The sequence below is a fragment of the Dreissena polymorpha genome, chromosome 5 (assembly GCF_020536995.1).
Source record: "Dreissena polymorpha isolate Duluth1 chromosome 5, UMN_Dpol_1.0, whole genome shotgun sequence".
Lineage (NCBI taxonomy): Eukaryota > Metazoa > Mollusca > Bivalvia > Myida > Dreissenidae > Dreissena > Dreissena polymorpha.
Genome location: NC_068359.1, coordinates 77,839,390 through 77,864,096, shown reverse-complemented (window position 1 = coordinate 77,864,096; position 24,707 = coordinate 77,839,390). Strand labels below are relative to the sequence as shown.

At 36.2% G+C, this 24,707-nt stretch overlaps 1 protein-coding gene across 10 annotated transcripts in view; it reads right to left on the bottom strand.

Annotated features, from left to right (window-relative positions):
* LOC127881752 (solute carrier family 12 member 9-like) overlaps nt 1-23,870 on the bottom strand; it is a 34,234-nt gene extending 10,364 nt beyond the window's left edge. Inside the window, exons 1-9 of one of the 10 annotated variants that reach the window (XM_052429842.1) lie at nt 23,809-23,870; nt 23,560-23,631; nt 20,867-21,197; nt 20,207-20,341; nt 19,077-19,211; nt 14,850-14,998; nt 11,953-12,115; nt 8,592-8,732; nt 6,741-6,852 (exon numbers count right to left, since the gene is read on the bottom strand). In XM_052429842.1, the coding sequence (XP_052285802.1) occupies nt 6,741-6,852; nt 8,592-8,732; nt 11,953-12,115; nt 14,850-14,998; nt 19,077-19,211; nt 20,207-20,341; nt 20,867-21,170 (1,139 nt within the window). In that variant the 5' untranslated portion in view covers nt 21,171-21,197; nt 23,560-23,631; nt 23,809-23,870. The other 9 variants (XM_052429846.1, XM_052429840.1, XM_052429839.1 and 6 more) reach the window with 9 other exon arrangements.
* Between the last annotated feature and the right edge of the window lie 837 nt (nt 23,871-24,707).

Here is a 24,707-nt window from a genome sequence, read left to right as displayed (position 1 = left end):
CACTGATTGCGATCGCGTAACGTTAAAGGTCATTCATTTATATATTTGTGGGCATAAGCTTAGTTTGGCAATCTCAAAACATTTTATTTACCTACATGTATGTTATCTCATTTTGTGTTATATCCATATGTTATACCTTGGTATAATAAAAAAATTAAATGAGTATGCCCAAAAAGAAATAATATAGTTGTTGTATTATTCTGTATTGATCAGTTTTGATTTGTTAAATGAAGAGTTGGTGTATACACTTTTATATTGACGGCGTGAATTCTGCTTGATTGGTAAAACAAACGCATTTAGGAATGTTGTCAAAAGTGACACGCGCAATCATGTGAAACAGTTAATCAAGTGATGTCATTGCCACTACATAAGTGTGAATGTGATGTTCAATCAAGGATACAAATCTGGATTTAGTTATGAATGTCGGATTATACAGAAATTAAAGTACAACATATGGGTTCAATGGATGACTCGCTATATATAGGATATTTCGACATCATGGAATGCGATATAGTGGATCTTTACTCCTCTGCAATTTATAATACTCCACAGTGTCAGTACAGAGCCATGGAACGAGTTTATCTTACCGAATACAATTCTTTCAACAGCGTCAAAGAAATAATCATTCTATACATAGACGCGTAGGAATGAAAATGTTAATGATGAAAGAAAAATCGTCTTTTGTTGTGTGTTTAAAACGGAATGTTGTTTAAAGAGATGTTATTTAATGATGTTTAAATGTGATTTTGAATCTCCATTAAGACTGATAGTGATTAACAGAAGCACAATTACCTGACCTTCTTTAGCTTTCACTTTTCACTCGTAAAAGAAGTGCTACCCACAATTCCTTTCGCGTTAGTACACAGGTCAGTAAGACCGGTGTGTATACAATGAAAAAATAATAATTTTACAGCATGTGACCTGGCCAATAAAATGACATATAGGTATTCTGTGCAAGTAAGGAAATTTTAGACAAAATGTTGTTTTTTTTGGTTCCAACTTATCAATTAAGTACGTTTAATTTTTGTCATTGATTGTTTTAAACAAATATTTTGTTTAAAGCATTGTTGCTGTTGTTGCTATATTGCGTATTTTTTGCGTGGATGTGGTAGTGACCAATACATTAACTTGTTTTACAAGCATAGAAAACATCAACTGGTTTTGACCACTATATGAAATAAATAAATTCACTTGTCCAAGCAAATCGGTATTACAAGAACAAATGTGTGTCTACATGTACGTAAAACAGACAGTCAGTATATTTGTATCAAGGGGTACATCAATGGAATTATTCCAAATTTAGTCAGACTTTTTTGGAATGTGAGTCTTAATCAATGTTTTATTGTAGATTCTGAGTATGGGTAAGTGGACATGGAACAAGAAACCTTCAATTATTATATAGCACTCTTTTTGACTGCAGTTACGCAAACATTTAATAAAGATTTAAACAAGAACACCTCAAAGGCCAAAAGTCGCTAATCTGAGATACAAAGGAACTGACTTGTTCTGTGCACCTCAAGATATCATTAGAACAAATGTACTGACCAACTATAGATGTGACTTTTTGAGTTTTAACACGGATTAACCATAGCCATATTAGGATAAATGCCCCGCCCCCTGGCGGCCATATTTTTCAACAAAACGTATCTAGTTTCGAAATCATCCAAGATATAATTAAAACAAATGATCTGAATAGTTTGATGAAGATTGGAAAATAAATGTGTCTTCTAGAGTGTTTACACGGTTTTCTATAGCCATATAAGGAAAAAAAGCCCAGCCTCCCTGGCGGCCATGTTTTTCAACCAACCAGAACCATTTTCAAACTCGGAAAAGATATCATTAGGATAAATATTCTGATCAAGTTGCATGAAGTTCGAACAATAAATGTGGCCTTTAGAGTGTTAAGAAGGTTTTGCTATAGCCATATAAGGAAAAATGAACCTACCCCTGGTCGCCATGTTTTAACAGACTGGAACAATTTTCGAACTCATCCAAGATATCGTTAGAACAAATGTTCTGATGGAGTTTCATGTAGATTTAACTATAAATGTTACTTAAGAGTGTTAGCCTGGTTTTATAAAAGCCATATAAGGAAAAATGACCCACCCCCTGGCTGCCCTGTTTTTCAACCAATCGGAACCATTTTATTTTCGAATTCGTAAAATATATCATTGGGACAAATCCTCTGACCAAGTTTAATAAAAATCCGACAATAAATGTAGCCTCTAGAGTGTTAACAATGTTTTACTAAAGCCAGATATAGCCAGATACGGAAAATTACCCCGCCCCCTCGAAGCCAATTTTTTACAACCAACTTGAAACATTTTTTTAAATCGTCCAAGATATCATTAAGACAAATCTTCTGACCAAGTTTCGTAAAGATCGGACAATAAATGTGGCCTCTAGAGTGTTAACAAGGTTTTACAATAGCCATATAAGGAACAAATGCCCTGTCCCCTGGTAGTCATGTTTTTCTTTAAACCAGAACGATTTTCGAACTCGTCCAAGGTGTCATAGGGACAAATCTCCTGACCAAGTTTCATGAAGATCGGAAAAAAATCGTATGGTCGTTTTTCTAACCACCTTAATTGCATGAACATTCACATGTGACCCAGCCACTATCTCACTGACCATGTTTCTCAGAGAAGGGTAAGCTGTGTATGGTGAGAAGGTTGTAATCTGTGTCTGCATTTTCTCTAGATCAGAAGAATCCCCTTTGATGCGCGCATCAGTTGAGTCTTTGTGTTGTGGACTTTTAGTACAGGTCAGGTTTGTGAAATCCTGCATTGCACTGCTGTGCTCGGATGTTGCAGATAGGGTCCAAGGGGATTGCATTTGCTCGGCCATTCCACTGCTTCGAGTTAGACCACATGTGCTCTATAAAAAAATCATCAATGTTTGTTCAATGACAAAATCACGTCCTAGCCCAGCCCAGCACTCGAGTTTGATCAAAATCGCATAACATTTATCATCTGCTGGCGTCGTTTTGCCCCTAAGAAGGGAAGAGTACAAATCCTTGGCATGCAAGGTAAGGGGCGTTGGTAATGGTTGCGGCAGGGGTGGCAGGGGCGGCTGCCGCCGCCCTAATATTCCGGCTAGTCGTCGTTATATAAATAAAATGTAAAATCTCCAAAATTCGCCGCCCCAAAACCAGTATTTTTGTAATCACGCGTCGTCAGTGCAAAATCCATGTGTCCCCTCTCCGTCTGCTTCGAGGTTGCCAATAGTGATGTGCCAATATCCCTTGTTAGGTGTCAAAAACCAAAGGCCCGGATAAATGTAATTGCGTTAATTGTTTTATTGTTCTTTTCCGTGATTGCACTGTCGGTATTTTGATTAAGGACAGGCTATTGTTTTAATTTTAATTGATCGCTTTAATTTAAAGGTAACTGCTACTTAAAACAATTTTGAGTAAATATACGCGCGAAAAACATTAATTTGATTGAAAATATGTTTGTTCTCTAAGTATCACAGTTATGTTTTTATTAGAAATCATTAAAACAATATCATATAATGTAATTGCTTAATGTTCAAAATGAGTAATCATTATCAGCCTCGACATTTTGCTTTTCCTTAGCGTACATTCAAAAAATCCAAAACAGCGTTCATTAAAATCTAGTTGGTTTGATTCGTTCACATGGCTCAAATACAATGGGGAATGTATAATAGTATTACGAAGGTGGACGGCAGCTTCAAAAGTGACGGCTTCTCCAACTTAAAAGAGGGTCCCGTGAAGTTCCGGAAGCACGACGGTAGCGAGTGCCACAAGAAGGCGGTCGAGCGACTGGAGACGCTTCTCTCCACTACGTGTGACGTGAGAGAGACGCTCTCAGCGGGGCAAGCTAAGGAGAAGGCCGACAACCGGAAGCAGCTGCTTCCAATTCTACGCAACATACGGTTCCTCGCACGCCTGGGCATCGCGCTACGTGGGCATAAGGACGATGAGGGAAACTTGTTGAGATTTCTGGGTCGTCGTCGGCGGCATCGGACAAACTGATTTCATGACAAACTGTGAGTGAGACAAAAATCCAGCGTTTATATCAATATAAAATATCCTCCTAAATGCACCATATTAATTGCAATGGTTAATTTTTTTGGAACCACGGGAGACAACCCTCTCAAACGAACCCCTTTAATGTTCCCAGTACAGAAACTGGACCACCGCCCCAATGTTTGGAGGTTATCTACGCCCCTGGCATTATCCAGCAGTGTCTGAATGTCTGGATCTTCCTGGGTCATTTCGGCTGCAAGCTGGCTGTGTATGCACTTTGCAACAAGACGATGTCACAATGTGCAAGATTCCATTTTTTCCATAGACAATCTCAAGTATGTTTTGAGAGCAATTTCTTCGATTAAGGATCCTCCCTCTCCCCCCGCAATTTCATACGTTTATGAAACATCCCAAATTCCGAACAACATTTTTTAACTAATTTGTGGCGCATCAATCATGATTTTGGCAGCCTTCAAATACCAGTGTTGTTCAAACGTTACAATGGTGTGAAGATTATGGCAAGGTTGCAAACTAAGGCTAATGTTGACAGGATGCACGCTTTCTCCCAATTTTACGTATAAATCATATGCAAGAATTTGAATGACAACATCCCATGGTACTGGGGTTGCTGATGCAAGATACGCATCATTCCCTGCCAATTCAGTGTTGACTGAAGCTGAAAAATATCGATTCTCATATCAAAATCAAGAAATCGGGCAAGTCCAAACTAATGGACTTGCGGTCCTTCGTATTGTGTCGTTTGACACAATGTGAGATTTCAGTGTAACATAATAAACTTAAACTATGTCTAACAGTCGTGATGCCCCTTGAAACCTCTTTATAGACACCAAAATAGTAAAATTTGAGTGGATATTTACATAGTTATGATCATTTATAGGTTTTTGCGGCCATCTTGGTGGCCATTTTAGACACCGTTTTGGATTTGTGTGCACTTATGTAATCTTAAACAATGTCTGATGATCTTATTGTGTTCTTTGCCCCTTGAAACCTATGTGTAGACACCAAATTCATCAAATTTGAGTGGATAGTTACATAGTTATGATCATTTATAGGTTTTGGTGGCCATCTTGGCGGCAATTTTGGACGCCATTTTAGATTTGGGTGTAATATAATAAACTTATACAATGTCTGATGATCTAGTAGCGGATCCGTGGTATAGTGGTAACACACTGGCTTCACAATCCAGAGATCGCTGGTTCGATCCCCCGCTGCACCTATCCTACTAACTCGTCTTTCGCATGAGACGTTAAACCGAGGTGCAGTGTACTAGGTGCTATACACTTGGCACAAAAAGACCCAGGGTCACCTCTGGAACGGGGTGTCTTCTGTATCTTGCACTATCCCCCGTAACCAACTAACACTTTTTTCTGGGGGCGATGACCATATGGGAGACAATCCCGGTGCACTCGATAAAAAACAATGAAGAAGAATCTGATGATCTTTATGTGTTCTTTGACCCTTGAAACCTACGCATATCTACCAAAATAATCAAATATGAGTGGATATTTACATAGTTTTGATCATTAAGGTTTTGGCGGCCATCTTGGCGGCCATTTTGGACGCCATGTTGGATTTGCGTGTACTATTGTAAACTTTAACAATATCTGATGATATTAATGTGTTCTTTGTCCCTTGAAACCTATGTATAGACACCAAATGCATCAAATTTGATCGTATAGTTTCATAGTTAGGTCTTGGCGGCCATTTTTGCGGCCATCTTGTAAAAAACATATTTCCGGAAGTCCGATTGTGGTAAACTTTTGATATGTGTTTTAGGACCTTCTACCCTACCAGTATCAGTTAAAATACCTTTTGTAGCAACTTTTTGGTGGTTGAAGATATTTTTTTTATAGTTTGACCCTACTACAGTTATGTAATTTTTTGTTGAATTCTGATTTACACCACCCACCTTTTAATGGGAATAAAACAACAACGCCGTGTCCGTTTAAGATGAAAATAGCACCAATTTAAGGAATATTGATGACCGTTCACTATACAGCTATAAAGTTGAAATAATTTACAAAATTAAAATCAACAGAAATAAAAGTTTGCACTCACTTTCAATTTTTATGCCTTTTTTCGCCATTTTTTGATTCTTTTTTTTTATTTGTATTTAAATATTTGTGAAAATTTTTGGCAGAAAGTGACATATTTTGCGAAAAAAACATGTTTCTCTTTGTTTATTCAAGAAAAATAAGAATCTACTTCAATTTCAGAAAATTCAGACTGAAAAACAGATAATTGAATTTTTTATCATTTTTGGCGGCCATCTTAAACGCCATCTTGGATTACAAAAACGTACCATCACGCGGCACGTCCAGCCAAAATTTTCTGACACTTCAGGAATTTACCTAAAACATCATTGTGTACACACCGGTCTTACTGACCTGTGTACTAACGCGAAAGGAATTGTGGGTAACACTTCTTTTAATAACGTAGTGACGTCACCATCTATGTATAGAATGCCTAAAACATGATATAAATATCAGCTTACACTCTTTTTTTTGCACACGGGAGATGCACAGGGACTGTACTATCTGGCCTCTAGAGTGTTAACCATGCAAATATTGACGTTTGACGAAAGACAAAAGGTGATCACAAAATCTCACCTTTGAGAACGTTGTGCAAAGGTAAGCTAATAAAACTGTTTTTTTTACTGATATACATACAACCTTAATACAAATTGAGAAAGTGTAACCTACAAACAGCAGACTTGTGTGGCACTGACCTTGAGCAGGAGCCCCCTATCAGGATGAACAAGATCATGTATGTGGTGAAGGTGAAGAAGATAGCACCAAGTGTCCCTTTAGGGATTGACTTGCTGGGGTCCTTAAGCTCCCCTGCAATATGAAAGGGAGAGCAACTAGTACAGCAAAGGTGTTTGCTATTACCATTGAGTTTTTAGCTACTCGACATAGTTTGCCAAACCCACAGGATGTACACATACACATTCAAAGTATGCCGCCTACAAGTCATGTTTGCCCAAGATACACATTGTACAAGTTTCACAGTTTTCACCTACCAGTCTGCGACCTACAAGTAATGTTTGCCTCACAAACACAATGTACCAGTATAGTTGTACAGTCTGCCTCTTTCCAGTCATGCTGGCTCCTTAAACACAATGTACATGTATATTTTAACAGTCTGCTACCAACCAATCATGCTTTTCTTACCCACAAGACTAACATGTACATTTTCTTAGTCTGCCACCTACTAGACATGTTCTCCTAATACACTAGATCAAAGAGTTTATTTTCACTCAGCCTATTACCTACCAGGCATACTTGCCTCATTCACAAGATGTAAGTGTACAAGATCACAGTGTCTGTTACCTACCAAACATGTTTCCCAATACAACATGATGTACTGTCTATTTTTTGTAAAGTCTGTTATGTATAAGACTATTTTCTCAACCCACGTGATGTACATTTCAGAGGGCCAATGAGCTTTCATGCATGTTTGCCCCACCCAAAAGATGTACATTTGTGATCCAACCAGACACATGATGTGCACACAATTTTTCATAGCTTACTACTTACTATACAAGTCTGTTCCAACAACAAATTGTACATGTTTATTAAAGGGGCCTTTTCACAGATTTTGGCATGTATTGAAGCTTGTCATTAAATGCTTGATATTGATAAATGTAAAAACATTGGATAAAAAAATCTCCAGTAACAAATCTAGAATACCCCCCCCCAAAAAAAGTAACCCCCAACAGGGCTTGAACTACTGACTCCTGAAGTAAAAGTCTACCACTTAGACCTCTCGGCCATCCGTGCTCATACAATGATACATGTATTGTATACTTTATATAAGCAATCCTTATAGTTTCACAAAATATAACGCCTACAACAAAGCTCTCCAAATTATTAAATCGTTTCGCGTTGCAACGCTATATAATTTTCAGGTTTTAAAATTGTCAAAAGATGCATATAATGGCTATTTTAGGGCATAGTAAATGTTCAATATTACTGTTTCCTCACAAATATCATAACTAAAACGAAAATTTGAGAATCTGAAGCAACTGTTTTTTATTTTGTCAATTAAGCAAAACGTGAAAGGCCCCTTTAATCCTGCTACAATCCAGCCCATTGAACATGATGTACATGTAAATTGTTACTAAGTCTGCTTCTCCACCCATTCGATGCACATTTTGAAAAAGCGTGTTACTTACAAGAAACTTTGTTCCATCCACATGATGCACATGCACATTTTCAAAAAGCATGTTACTTACTAAACATGTTCCCCATCCACAATATGACTTGCACAGTTTCATTAAGCCTAAAACAATCAAGACATCTATGTCCAACCCACAAACAGTATATGTCTATTTTCACAAAGCCTGTTTTCTAAGAGATATTTTTATTGCATTGACGAAATGTACATGTAAATAACCTGTTCCAAACAAAAAAGTTTGTGCCACCCAGATAATGAACATGTGCATTTTCAAAAAGCCATATCCTTACAGGACACATTAACAACATAAACGTGTGCATTGTCATAACGCCTGTAACCTTACAGAAAAGGTTTGCCTTTTACAACTGATAGATATGTATATTCGCAGCATGTTACCAACCAGACATATTTGCCCCATTCATGATGCCAGTAACGCTACTGAAGAGGATGGCAAACATGGCAGTAAAGTTCATCTGATTGTTAGTGGAATAATCCTCTTGAAATGATGGCACTTTCTTGCCCTCATAATTTGTGTATGAATCTGAAAATCAACATGAACACGTTTTTTCTTCTGTTTACAGGTTTAAGGCACAGTTGTGTAGCAATGTTAATGATCAAAACAAAGTATTGTATTGTTTAACAAGAGTTACAACATAAAAAATAGAAACTGAAAAGATAAGAGGACATCAACTGTTACAACTATTGCTAACTAGTACATAAAATGAACAAACCAGAAGGGGAATATTTGAATACATCTTTCCTCATGCACAACTTGTCATCAATATGTGAAATGTTTTAATACTGCACACATCTGTAATCTTGAATTTGATTTTAATCTCTAAATCAATATGTGTCTAGAGCAAAGTTACAAAGTGAACATGCAAATTCATTTAATTGATACCTCACATATGAATAATAATTGTGTTTATTGATGGGTGCAGAACTAAAAGAAAATGAAAAGTGTTTCGCCTTTTCTCAGAAAAGCACTTAGCATTTCAATTCTTTTCACTGTTATCTACACACTCACGAAGTTTCCATTGAAATCTTGAATAGTATCCCTGACAAATTACATCATACGACAACAACAAAGGAAATATAAATTGTATTTGAAAAAGTGAGGTTTTATAGTTCTTGTGCATGGCACATCTCCTAATTGATATCTATAAACCCATGAAGTTTTATGTTAAAATTTGTATTGTATCTGTGATATAGCCCTGAATAAAAATTTACCTCGTACTGTAACAACAAAAGGTAATAACTTATATTAAGTAAAGTGAAGGGTGATGGTTCTTGTGGTTTGCACTTCTCAGCATTGATATCTATACACCCATGAACTTTCATGTTGAAATCTTATATAGTGTCTGAGATATAGCCATACACAGTTTGTTTCTGACAGGTATACAGACAGAAGGACAGACGGACAGATGGACTGACGAACAACTCCAAAACTTTATTTCTCTTCCTTTGGCGAGGGATATTTATACCCAATCATCACTTGGTCATTGGCAAAGCCCACCTGCCTATGACCTAGAAAAGGGCCTATAATTAAGAAAGAAGTTGAACCTTTCAAGTGAAAAACATGTCTTATAAATCTAGACTTTATGGAACGACATACTTCAAGTTTCAATAAAAAAATTGAGAAACTTCCAACATGACAAAGTTCCAGGGCAGATTAAGTCAGGAATAAATGGATAATTGCATGTACAAACTTAGAACAGTTTATGCTCTTGTCAGAAAAATAGCTAGGTTCAAGGACACAATTTAAGAATGTGTTTATCATATCGAACTAAAAAGTGTCTAGCACATGTACAAACCATGTTCTGAGTTAATTTTTATTGAGAATTGAGAAATAAGTTTTCTCTACAAACTTAGCATATTATATTTAGACAAACTCAATGACTGATAGTGATTACCATATACCCCTTTCCAAACTTGGTTTGTGGGAGTATAACAAGCACACTTATGAATCAAGTTATGATACTAGGTTAAATAATTCTTAAGATATTGAGTGGAAATGGTAAATATTTTGCAAACCACATTATCTTAACATCTGATTGGTTGACTTCAAGATTGAGAACCCTTTCCTTTCCTGATTAACCTCAGAATTGAGAACCCTTTCCTTTCCTGATTGACCTCAGAATTGAGAACCCTTTCTTTTCCTGATTGACCTCAGAATTGAGAACCCTTTCCTTTCCCGATTGACCTCAGAATTGAGAACCCTTTCCTTTCCTGATTGACCTCAGAATTGAGAACCCTTTCCTTTCCTGATTGACCTCAGAATTGAGAACCCTTTCCTTTCCTGATTAACCTCATAATTTAGAACCCTTTCCTTTCCCGATTAACCTCAGAATTGAGAACCCTTTCCTTTCCTGATTGACCTCAGAATTGAGAACCTTTTCCTTTCCTGATTGACCTCAGAATTGAGAACCCTTTCCTTTCCTGATTGACCTCAGAATTTAGAACCCTTTCCTTTCCCGATTAACCTCAGAATTGAGAACCCTTTCCTTTCCTGATTAACCTCAGAATTGAGAACCCTTTCCTTTTCTGATTGACCTCAAAATTGAGAAACCTTTCCTTTCCTGATTGACCTCAGAATTGAGAACTATTTCCTTTCCCGATTTACCTCAGAATTGAGAACCCTTTCCTTTACTGATTGACCTCAGAATTGAGAACCCTTTCCTTTTCTGAATAACCTTAGAATTTAGAACCCTTTCCTTTCCCGGTTAACCTTCCATCAAAAGAGCCACCATACTAATGTGATGATAGTAGATCATGTGATTGATGTTATTTATGGAGATAAGAATTTTATGTAACAAAAACCTGTGGCCCTTTTTTACACAACACAGTTTATAAAGTATATACAATTGAATAAACCTGTGTTGAAGCTCTCTCTAGATATTGTGCGTAAACAAATATGTAAGAAGCCAATGTTAAATTGACGTGTTGTTCATAAATAAAAAAATTCAAAGTAACCATATCTCAATTGTCTGAGAAAAACATTAGATGGAATGTTCAGAGCAACATTCATGACGATTTCCCATACAAATGTGACTTCTATAATGTTCACGAGCCTAATCATTAATTAGACTTAGTGTCCAAGTTTTTGAAGCAGCTTCCCACTTGTCCAAGAAATCATGAGTTAACATAATTTCACATCTTTTATGAAGATGGGGAAATAAATTTGGCCTCTCTTCGTGTTCGGAAGCTTTTTCTTTAATTAGACCTAGTGACCTTGTTTTTGAACCCTTTTGACCACTTTTCAAATTCATCATAACATAATTGGAACAAATATTGTGACAAATATGAATGAAGATTAGGCAATAATTGTTCCCAAAGATAATTGTCGCACAATGTTTGGTTTGTTTGACCGAGTTACCTATTTTTTATCCCATGTGAGCCAGTTTTTAAGTTGGCTGAGATAGTATTGAGATAATGTTTGGACCAAGTTTCATGAAGATGGGGCAATACAAATTTCGTCTCATGAGTGCTCATTATATTTTTCCTTTATTTCAATAAGTGAGCCAGCTTTAAAACTAAAGTGACACAGGTTTGAACAAGACTGAGACATCTTTAGTTTTATGAAGATTGGATAATTAATATGATCTCTATAGTGTTCAAAGGGAAATGGGAAATGACGGATGGAAAGACACGCAAACAGGCATGATGGATAGAGGATATAACAGAAGTCCAAACCAATGATGTGCATGTTTTAAAAGTTAACAGCTAAATGAAATGTGTAACTAATGGAGCACTCAACATACCCAAAGTATTTTCATGGAATGTATGTGCTGACAGTCCAGTATACTGAAACGTCAGATTGGTGTTATTGGGAAACCGATGGTTGTCTTTTGGAATGCCAATATTAATCACCTTGCTCTTGGCAAACACACTGATGTACGCAGATAATGTGCATACAATTGTTATCTGAAAGAAATTGAAAATATAAAGATATTATCATTCTGTCTTAAAAGTCATTTCGTCAACATTTTAATAAAAGACACGAATAAATATACTCATACTGGTTTTTAGCACAGTACCATCAGTATTAAGTAAAGATTATCGAGAACAGTAGAAACAAGAGGGTCCTTAAATGTAGTTCACAGGTGAACAAAACAAAGAAGTCCAAACGGAAGCTGTATCTCTTGTCAGGATCCTTTTAATCTTAAAGCAGGACCCCAGTTAAGCTTTTACATTTGAGAGTTCTGTACCCCGTAGCCTCATTTGTCAAAGAGTTTGTTTTTCAATACAGACTACCACATCTACTTTTAGTTACTTAGTGGCAATAGTAACATCTTGCTGCAATTTCAACAGTGTATTTTCACAGTATTCCTGTCATATTATCACTTTGTGTGTAACACTTGAGGATTTTTTTAGGGAAGTTTAAGTCGTGAACATAGAAACATGGTCTTTAATTTGTGCTATGTAAATTTGGAAATATAATCAAATCCAACATGTATTGCCAAAACAATAGGACATTCCCATTATAACAGGTTATTTAATTAATGTGCAACAGTCGTTTTACATTAGGATTATAAGGCATGGGTCCACATAATCAGACGAAGACACATAATTTACATCACATCATTTTAATAATTAATTTTGCAACCAATTTAAACAAGATAAATTAGTGTTAAGATAAGCATTATGAACACGTTTCAACTAGACTGAGTCATATATTTTGCCCAAGAGTGGTAACAATTATTTTTCAGATTTTGCCCTTGGACCATAGTGTTTAGAAACATTGGACACTGACTTAAAACTTTGACTCAGGGCTTTTGTTCTGCGTTTAAGAAAGGCCTTTAGCCCATCTCTAAATGAAACAAGAGAGTCATGGGCCATAAGGTGCTCACCTGAGAGCTTAGTAGACACAGTTTCAAGTTCTGCTGAAATTTCATTGGGACCAATCTTTAGACAAGGTTCCATGAAGAATGGCAACAAGAATAGAAGTTGCCAATAGCGGTTTAATTAAAGTCATATAAGGAAAACTGTACCACATCATGAAAACCATGTTTTTAAATGTACTGCAGCTATTTTCAAACTTGAAGAAATGTCATTAGAACATTATTATCAAGTTTCTGAGCAAGTGACCAATTGTAATAAAAATTTGACCGAAAATGTGACTTCTAGAGTGTGTTTAAGGTTTAACTATAGCCATATAAGGAAGCTGTCCCGCCAACTTATGGCATTGTCTTGCAACCAAAGGGAACAATTTTATTACTAAACCGAGAATTCATAACAATTAATATTCTGACCATGTTTGATACAGATTAAATAACAAAGTGACTTCTAGAGTAATAAAGAAGTTTTTAATATAGGAAAAACTCCCCACCAAGAATAAATGTTTTTCAATGGACCAGATCATTTTTCCGACTCAGCCCAGATATCATATGAATAAATGTTCTGAGCAAGTATATGACCATTGGATTATAAATGTGACTTCTAGAGATTAACAAGCTTTTTCCCTAATTGACCTTGTAACCTTGTTTTATGAAGATGGTACAATAAATGTGGCCTCCAGGGTGTTATAGAGGTAAATGTTTAAAATGGACATACACAAAGGTAATCACAAAAGCTCCCCATGACCATGGTCTACTCTGGAGACGGATAATTATAATAAGCAATTATGATAATATGTTTTGTTGCTAACAAAAAAATGCTGAATCTATAACAAGCCTACCGAATTGTGAATGTCTGCACATGCATATTTGTAAACAGTAATAACGAGCCAAGTATGACATCCCACATGTAACACAAAGGCGATTGAAGTGCTTTATGTTTTAAAAATATTTATTGGAAAAAGTTTGGAATTAACAGAACTCACTGGCATGTCTTTTGAAAAGAATTTCATTCTCACTTGGTAAGATTGGAAAGTTTTTATTGCATTATACTGCATTTTACTGGTTCTTTAGTCAGTGGTCCTCTTAGGCTATTTTCCCAGTATGGCAGTAGTGCAAAAAGAGCAAATATTATACATCCCCTAAAATAAGTGATTCCATAGTATTCAATCTTCAAGTGTGACCTCAAATTTGAGCCATCATGACTGACTCACACCTTTGAACATCTTTTTAATGATCTCAACATTTAAGCCAAGCTTGTTTCATGAAATTCCTTTAAAAGGTAAGGGCTTGGTTATATGGAGGAGTCACAAAAAACTAAACGTTAGAGCTTCTGGATCTGTATAAAAGCTTTGTTGGAAGCAATATTGGTTTCAGATGAAACATATCATTTTTGGATAAACCAGGAATGTGGCCCCTCTGAATTAGTCCAAGTCAAAATGTAGATCAATTCGAGGATAAAAAAGAGACCAGAGTTTGTAAATGTGTAAAGTGTTCACAGACAACATTCATGCAAGTGTCAAAGATTTGTAGTAAGCATTATTGATGTGATACAAAACATGTCATTTTGGGTTGACCTCAAACTAATGAACAAAAGAATAAACAGCCAGAAGGAACGGCACATTGCAATATGCATAGTAGCAATGCTGGGAACCATGTCAAATGAAATAATCTGAATACTCCCTCTACTCACACATCAAGTTACATTCACCTTACTGAACAATCATAATTAAGGTTTTCAATTTATTATGTAACCAGTGAAACCACAATTCTGCTACATGGAAGATGTAGCACATAGTTACATGTATATACTTCTCACTTACCAGGACAATCACAACCTGTGTTTTGCCAAATAGAGATCCACCAACAATGCAAACCAGCAGGCAAAGGAGGAGGACTACAGACGAATACAGGTACCTCCACCAGCAGCCTGCGCAGTCTGCAGGCAGACCTGTCCCCATGGTAACGGAGCCTAGAATAAAAAGTAACATACACACTGTAGACATAGTGTTCACTGGATTAACAACTCAAACACAATGAAAACCTAGTGGTCACTGAGCATGGATTAACAAGTCAATCACCATGTATACCCAGTTGTCACTGAGCATGGAATAACAAGTCAATCACCATGTATACGTGGTGTAACTGAACATGGAATAACAAGTAAATTGCAATGCAGACCTAATTCTCACTGAGCATGGAATAACAAGTAAATAACAAAGCATATCTAGTTGTCATTGAGCATGGAATAACAAGTATATCGCAAAGCATATCTAGTTGTCATTGAGCATGGAAAAACAAGTAAATCACATAGCAGATCTTGTTGTCAGTGAGCATGAAATAACACGTATATCAAAAGCATATATAGTTGTCACTGAGCATGGAATAATAAGTTAATCACGAAGCAGAACTTGTTGCCACTGAGCATTGAATAAAAAAGCAAATCACGAAGCAGACCTAGTTGTCACTGAGCATGAAATAACAAGTAAATCACGAAGCAGATCTAGTTGTCACTGAGCAAGGAATAACAAGAAACATTAACGATGTAGACCAGTAACATACAATAAAGACCTAACCCTGTGGTTACTGAGCCTGGAATAAAAAGACAATCACAATGAAGACCGATCCTTTATTCTCATAGTATCAGCCCGCCTCATAGTATCATGACTTTAACATCAAGAACGGCTGGAAAGTTGATGTTTGTTTTTCAATTTTCAGAATTGTTATTTATTTGATGGTTATTCATGATTATTACGACAATCATTCTCACGATTTCCAATATTAATTGGAAAGTAGGTCATGTTTATTCCAGAGTGATGCTATGATTTTTAAATTACGTAACACAAAATTATGTTAGTTTGTACATGGACTAATAGTAGCTTTATCAAATGTTTTATATGCCGCTTATTTTTTTAATAAAATGTAAAGCTATTTTAAGAACAACATGAGCAAGAGTTTCATTTTTCAATTAAGATACTAAGATCATAACACATGTCAGCAACCAATCAGAAGGGCCTATATTATAAGAACCATTTTACATGATACTGATTACTACAGGGAGCTAAATCAAGCCAGTATTTTGTCAAATCAGTTCCGATTTAAATGCATTTTTTGTTGTTATGTCTAAGAATACATCTTTAACTATAGATTGACACATAACACAGGCGTGTTTTTGGAATCGCTCACATCCAAAATTCGTATGTATTTATTAAGAGGGCCGATACTACATATTGAAATGCTAGTTGTAACTGAGCATGGAATAAATCAAAATGCAGACGTTGTCCTATTGTTCTAAGACTGAAATAACAAGTAACATACACAATTTAAACTTAACTATGTAGTCATTGAGTCTGGAATAACAAGTAACAGTTACGACCTAATTATGTAGTCACTGAACATGACATAACAAGAACGTTATAAAATGCAGACCTTGTCCAATGGTCACTGATCCTGGAATTACAAGACCATTGCCAAGCAATAAGTTCCCCTCCAAGTAAAACTCTGCCATTTTCAGCAATATCTCTTGTCTATTTTTTTGCCATAGCAACCAAAATTCTTGACGTAGGAACACAATGAAATGACGTGCATAATCTCCATATTGCCATCTTTCTATGTTTCAAGATTCATAAAGTTTATATTAGGCCACAATTAAAATATTGTTGGTTTTCCCTTCACCGACCCTAAAGTTTACAGGTGGGTAGGTAGTTAATTATATAATTAATAATAATTATTTTATTTTATTTGAGAAATTATAATTTTAATACACTAATAGTCTATGAATAGTCTATGAATATTTAAAACACTGTTATTAAAGCACTGTTGCAGTGTACGAAGCCCTATGTAGCTTTACATCATCTTGTTTGCTGTTTCTTGCATATATTAATATCAAATGCATGCTTGTGTGTTATTACGTCAAATATGTGTTCATTATATGATGTTAATTGCTCAAATGCATGTGTCATTATTTAACAGCCAGACAGCTGTTTATTTTATTTTTAACTTAAACCTTTCCCTTAAATTGGGCTTAATACGCATGCAACAAGCATTGAAGGAGTGTAGAAAGACAGTCCAAAGCCTTTAATGGAAAAATTCAGAAATGGCGAAAGACCGTCACATTTTACAGGCCAGACTTGCCTACCAGGAGAAACAATTCACAGGCCAGTTGAAATGTTTACAGGCCTCAATTTTAAGTGTTTGACCGGTTAGTGCATAGTCTCGGCATGGCAAAGTAAATTCATAAAAAGGCAAACTGAACATAAGCATTAGTTCTTCTTGAATGCTCTGAGTACTTTTATGAGTACATACGTAAAGCTCAGAGGGTCAATAGCTGGGAGTTGTATTATTGCAACTAACATAAGCATGAAAACTTGATTTGGGGAAATAAATTAAGGGTGTTAGTTTCAGTTTGTGGATATATTAACGCTTTAAACATATATACTTGAGTGTTGTCGATGTAATTAGCTAAGAGACATCAATATATTAAATAAGTTTACCTTCACATATCCATTTCACTAACATGCCGTTACAGTAAACTGTTTAGAGTGGCAAACATAATAAAGCAGAATATGCACATGAATATGATTAAACACAGATCCACTTGCATATAAATCAAATCATATTTTTTTTATTTTGCATTTTCGAACGATAATCCTGTAACTGTTAGATGTATTTTTCTTTGCAAGTAGACTGCAATCCAATTTTCAAACACTTGTTCTGTGACATTTTCATTAATCCATACTAATTATATGATGTCCGTCGTTAATTCGATAGTCATTTGTCCTCGCTGAGCATCGTTATTTCTTTTAATTGTCCGTCATCTTGGATCACGTTAACAACATGTGTGCAACGAACGTAAACTTGTATATGTCCGACTACTTTCGCGAACCAATAGTTAAGTATGATGTCGTTCGGCCATTTTCACGGAACACCGCCGATCGCGATGCTGGTTATAGACGCTTGCATTACTGTCTGTTCTGGGGCATATGAAATTCCAACCATCGGAGCGACCTAGATCGGTCAGGGGCGATAATAATGGACAGGGATATAAACACGCGCACGAATAAATATTGCAGTCGGCTCTTTTATGATCGGCGAAAAAACGAAAATAAAAAAATACGTTTTCAGAAATCGCAATAACAAGTTTTAGGTCGGGGGGTAGAAAGTGGGACCGTCGGTAAAGGGCAAACAAACTTAATTTTAATTTAGGCCAATGTATGAAGAACTTTAAAAGTTATCGCAGAATCCACCATTTGCAGCAAAATTTCTTGTCTATTTGTTGACATAGAAACATAATTCTTGACGTAAGAACAAAATGAAATGACGCTCATAATCTTGATATAGCCATCTGTCTATGTTTCAAGTTTCATGAAAAAATATGATGAACTTTTAAAGTTATCGCAGGACCCAGAAAAGTATGACAGGCTGACTGATAGACTGACAGACAGAGCGCAAACCATTAGTCCCCTCCGGTTTCACCGTTAGGTGACTAACAAGTAACATACACAATGTAGACCTGCATATAGGTAATTAAGCTTAGAATATCTAGTAACAAGCAATCTAGACCTTTCCATGTTGTCCTTAAGCCTGGAATATATTGTAACAACTTACAAGCAATCTAGACCTTTTCATGTGGTCTCTAAGCCTTGAATATCTAGTAACAAGCAATTTTGACCTTTCCTTGTGGTCCCTAAGCCTAGAATAACAAGCAAATTACACAATGAAGACCCATTAAAAATTCAAGTGTGTTTGGCTGGGACACATTTTGTATAGTTTGTAGCGCCATATAAGAATTGGCCTTGCAATAATTTTTCTTTGGCCTTAGTTAATGCACTTAGATTCAGTAAACCAGCTCACCAGCGAAGGTGTCAGTAAGTGAACTGATTGCCATGATATTACTGAAATATTGGTGATGGTGCCAGAAAGTCAAAATAAACAAAGAAACAAGTCAATCAACAAGTAAGAAAGTTTACATTAGAGAACCAAAAAACGTGATCTTACTACAGAAATCCAAACAATTTGAATGCCCATACATATTGTTTATATCGTCTTACCTCCAGTAGAGAAATTGTCCAGAATGGCCTCAGTGAAGCCAGCCACATACAGGGCACAGGAAAAAATGTTGGCAACATAGATTAGGAGCCCTATGCTGCCCCCAAACTCTGGGCCCAGGGCTCGACTGATCATATCTTAAACAAGTCAAGGAATTATTTTAAAAGTACATTCTTGCTGCACAAAATCATGTTTACATTTAACTTTGAAAAGTACATTCTAGCTGCACAAAATATTTCAGGCTTATTGAAAAGCTCTCGATTATGTTTCCTGGGCATAGAACCATTACTTGGTGTATATGTGGAGTTGTAAAGAACGCTACCACAGTGCTTGAACTCGTGACCTCCCGGTGCTTCTATGGTGCTTCTAGGCAAGCACCATATCCGTTACGCCACGGAAACCTTAACGAAATCATTAGAACAAATGTTTTAAGTTACATGAAAATCGGACAATATGGGAAAACTTCACAGCCTGCTGGCTGCCATGTTTTTCAACCAACCAGAACCATTTTTTAACTCGTCCAAGATATAATTGGGACATATTTGCTGACAAAGTTTCATGAAGCTGAACATAAAATTTGACATCTAAAGTGTTAACAAGATTTTCCTACAGCAATAATAGGTAAAATGCCCTGCCAAATGGGGGGGGTCATGTTTTCCAACAGCCTGGAACCATTTTAAAACTCATCAAAAATAACATTAGAACTAATTTTATAAGTTTCATATGCAGATCAGACAATAAAAGTGATTTCAGGCAGAGTGTTTGCAAGGTTTTACTATAGCCATATAAGGAAAACTACCACGCCCCCGGCAACTAAACCAACCAGAACAATTGTTTAAACATGTTAAAGATATCATTAGTGTACATGTTTTGACCAATTGTCATGAAAATTGGACAACAAATGTGGCTTCTTAAAGTATTAACAAGGTAAATGTTGACGATGCATAACGGATTACAAAGACACACAACATACAAAAGGGGATCACAAAGATCACCATGAGCCCATTTCGCTAAGTTGAGCTTAAAAAGATGTTCCTCTAAAATTTGCACTACTCTTAAAATTTGAGAATGTCATTTCTGCTGACAACTTGAAAGTGATGTTCGAGTGTCCTACATGCACATGAAAGGATACAATATGCTCCGCCTCCCTCAACAGCCCCGTTGGTTGAGATGGCACAGATACTGAACACTGTGAGCAGCAGGATCAGGTAGGCCAGCACCATCATCACCGTGGTGAGCAGGATACCAGACTGACCCACAATCATCCCTAAAATAAATTAAGAGCCATTTTGTAACCATTTTTAAATAAAAATCCCCAGTGGACTTTTTCAAATTTTGTTTGTTTTCGAGGTATAACCATAAATTTGTGATCCAAACTGTTTTGAAGCTTTCCTGCAGCGGATAACGCCATCTTAGAAAACAGAGTGAATACCTTCAATAAGCAGACTTTAAAACCAATTTTGATTAGTACTCTGGAAACTTATTTGATATTTGTCCAGATTATGTTCTTTATTTTTGACCATTTGTTTCACAAATTGTGTATGCAAAATAAATTTGCAACTAGACCATTTATTTGCAATATTACGCAATAATATCACTATTTTTCGGCTTCAGCAGAACACTGTACATAGTATCTTCACTGTTTAATGCATGCTATAGCATGTATGAGTATTACATAGATTTTTACAACAATTACAAACCTAAGATTTAATTAATTGATTCAATAATTCAGCTACATGCGCAGTTAAGTCAAGTGCAATATACATAATAAACATGACTTGTGTATACTAACCTGTTCGCAGGAAGAGCATGGTGCTAAACTGGGCCAGGGCCACCGGACAGAAGACCCCAGCAAACGTTCCCAGGGTGCGAATCATGTCCCCCGAGCTTGTGTGTTTGGGGTTATAGCTCATGCCCCGAGGCAGTCTCCACACCATGGGGGATTGGATTAGGGGAACACTGTCCCCAGTCCCTTGGCTCTCACTTGCATTAGCGAGACTCCCACTTAGGTCAGACAGCCGCTCCTCGCAACCATACACCTCTGCACTCTCTACATTCACCAGGCGACTCGTCTCAGCATTGCCGTTAGACGCCATCACTAATTGTTCATCAAACTGTATATTCTGGGCAGACAGTCAACAAAGATCTAAAAATGTACAGTTACACTAATATCCATAACTACTGCTACATCAAAACAGCTAACTACTGTCGGGTGTGCAGTCTCTTATTTCATAAAACAAGGCAACTGGTTCAAAACAACCTAATAGTGAATAGTTACACTTTATTTCTGTGCACTACAGAGTCCCGATAGTGCCATCTATAATCTCGCCTTTCTTTCATCAAGGGTGACATACGACACACGAAGCGATACACGATATTTTGCGCGACCGTCGCGGCGACGCACGATATTTTGCGCGACAGTCGCGGCGACGCGCAATACACGAAGCGACGCGCGAGAATGTACCACGACATATCTCCCTTGTGTAAGTAGCCAAATAGGCGATCTATCGAGTTAAATAAATCGTGCGTCGCCACGACTGTCGCGCAAAATATCGTGCATCGCCGCGACTGTCGCGCAAAATATCGTGCGCCGATGCGACCGTCGCGCAAAATATTCGTGTGGCGTGTCTCGCGTTCAAAGGGCGATGAACAAAACACGAAGCGATGCACGATATTTTGCAGGACACACGAAGCGATACACGATATTTTATTATTCAAATATTGCCCATATTATCCGAATCTCGTGTATTGCGGTCTAAGTTCAGACCGCGACACACGACACTCGAAGCGATACTCGATATTTTGACGCGATAATTGTACTGTTCAAATATCGCTGTAATAATATCGCCTGTCGACTGTCGCATTTTCAAAAATCAGGGGAGACAAAAATAGGATATTTTTACGTCATCAAGCAGGTGCATCATGTCGTATATATATATATATATATATATATATATATATATATATATATATATATATATATATATATATATATATATATATATATATATATATATATCTTTTGATATAGTATTATTTTATAATAATATTTATGTCTGATCAGCAATAAAAATGTATATTATTGATATAGCAAGCGATTCGCTTCTTATGCTTCATATCTGGCCATAAATAAATATTTAATATTAAATAGATATTTTATGTCAACGTATTTTTTATGATAGGAAAATCGCTTGGAATAACGATTTTGAATATAACATTGAGTTCCCTAGGGCATTGTCAGTTGTCTAATCAAAGGATCAACGTGCATTACGTGCTTACTGTTTATTAGACATGCACAATCTGAATATAATTATATAATGCATGTAGTCATTTATATTATATCTGGAACCGTGTTAAGCAATATGAAACAAACGTTTTGCGCCCTTCAAACGCGTTTTTGCCGATATAGATATCATAAATGTGTTGCTTGCACTGTATGCAGTTTTATTTATGCCGATATTTTATATGATAAAGCATAATAAAAGGTATTTAAAGGTAAAGCAATACCAGCAACAAACATACCTTCTAATTAATGTATCAATAGATAGGACATTAATGCTGCTCGTCAATTATCTGGATAACCTATAAATGATGATAACACATGTGCTGAAAAGAAATCTTCTGGTTTCATATTGATGTCTTACTGGAAGATAAACGCTATCTACAAATCTGCAATCCTATTGGATGTTATACAGATTAAAATGATATATTATCTTAAAATTGATAGAAATTTGACTCCATTGTTCAAATTTCCGAATAGTTTTAAACATAATTATATCCTTGTCAATATATATTAAAATTATTATGCAAATTGTTTAATTTGTACTTGGTTTACTAATGCTAGAATAATCTTTTATAAGTGTGTCGAGGACAGCCATATTGATAATAAATGGTTAACAATTACTGTAACACCGTTCATAAAAAGCGACAGTCGACATGCGATATTATTACAGCGATATTTGCACAATACAAACATCGTGCAACGCCGCGACTGTCGCGCAAAATATCGAGTATCGCTTCGTGTGTCGTGTGTCGCGGTCTGAAAATAGACCGCGATACACGAGATTCGGGTAATTTGGGCGATATTTGAAAAATAAAAAATCGTGTATCGCTTCGTGTGTCGCGCAAAATATCGTTCGTCGCTTCGTGTTTCATGCGTCGCCCTTTGAACGTGAGACGCACGATATTTTGCGCGCCAGTCGCGGCTATGCACGAAATTTTGCGCGACAGTCGCGGCGACGCACGATATATTTAACACAATATATCGCCTTTTAGGCTACCTACACAAGGGCGATATTTTGTGGTACATTCTCGCGAGTCACTTCGCGACTGTCGCGCAAAATATCATGTATCGCTTCGCGTGTCGTGTGTCGCCCTTGATGAAAGAAGGGCAAGATTATAGATGGAACTATCCGGATTCCGTAGTGCAACCTCTTTAATTTTGATGTTCACTGCATCCTTTATTTATGTGAGACTGTTAATCACCTGAGGTATCACATCGGCCTTTATCCACCATGATGCAATCGTTATTCAACTGTTTGCCCTACAACGGATAAGCTGGATAATTAAAATAAAATCCATTCATATACAAATCCCAATGTAAAACACAACACATTTCACATACACAAAACAAAGAAAACAAAACCAAAAATATCAGGCAAATGATCAGTAGCCAAACATTCCTTAGGTTGGTGACTACATTTAAATATTGTTGACAATTCACGTAATAATTACCACTGTACACTGTAAACTACACTTGATCAGAGTCAAATGCAGGTTTAAATCGAGGCCAGATATCTTGTTAAGTAAGATAACTGATAATAATATATAACTCATCATATATGGAAATTTAAATCTACACATGTATAGCTTTATAAAAATTATGTATAAATGTATATATGCGAATGCATGCGTCTGTGGGCGTGTGCGTACATTATCTGAGAACGGGTGTATATGTATGGTTATGGTTCTGCATTATTAGCTCATTAACATATTTATAATAATTATAGTGCTCTCTTGTCTTAAAGGTGTATAACCGTAACTGGCTTGTTTTTTACCTTTGTTACTATTAGTTGTGAATAACTGTTTCTTAAATCAACCAATTATTTACATAATATATAATATAAAAAAACATGACAGTTTAACCGGTTTGTTTTTTGCTTCAAGTGTTATTAGTTGTTTATAACTGTTTGTTAAAGCGGGATTATACGATTTTTTATATGTGTTAAATTGTAATAAATTGATAAAATATATTACAATAACACAAAATAGGCAAGAAAAATTATACGAATTTCATAAAATGCAGCAAAGACAAATTAGCGCCCCGAGTCGATTGTGACGAACATATTTTCCTGCAATAACCGAAGCATTCGTCTTTTTATTAGGACCAGAGTTAGTGTTCGTGTGTCGTATTAATATATATCGTTCCAGCAATTGAGAATGAACCGTTAATCTAAGTTTAGATTCACATCGTACATGCATGATATACATGCTGGCGAATTCGAATGTACAGCCGTTTTCGATTTGAGAATAAAATATCTGGCTTATTTCGCATTTTTCGACACATGTTCTTCTGACCTTTTATTTTTTATATTGAAATATATATTTAATAAGTTTTTTTACACATTTTATAT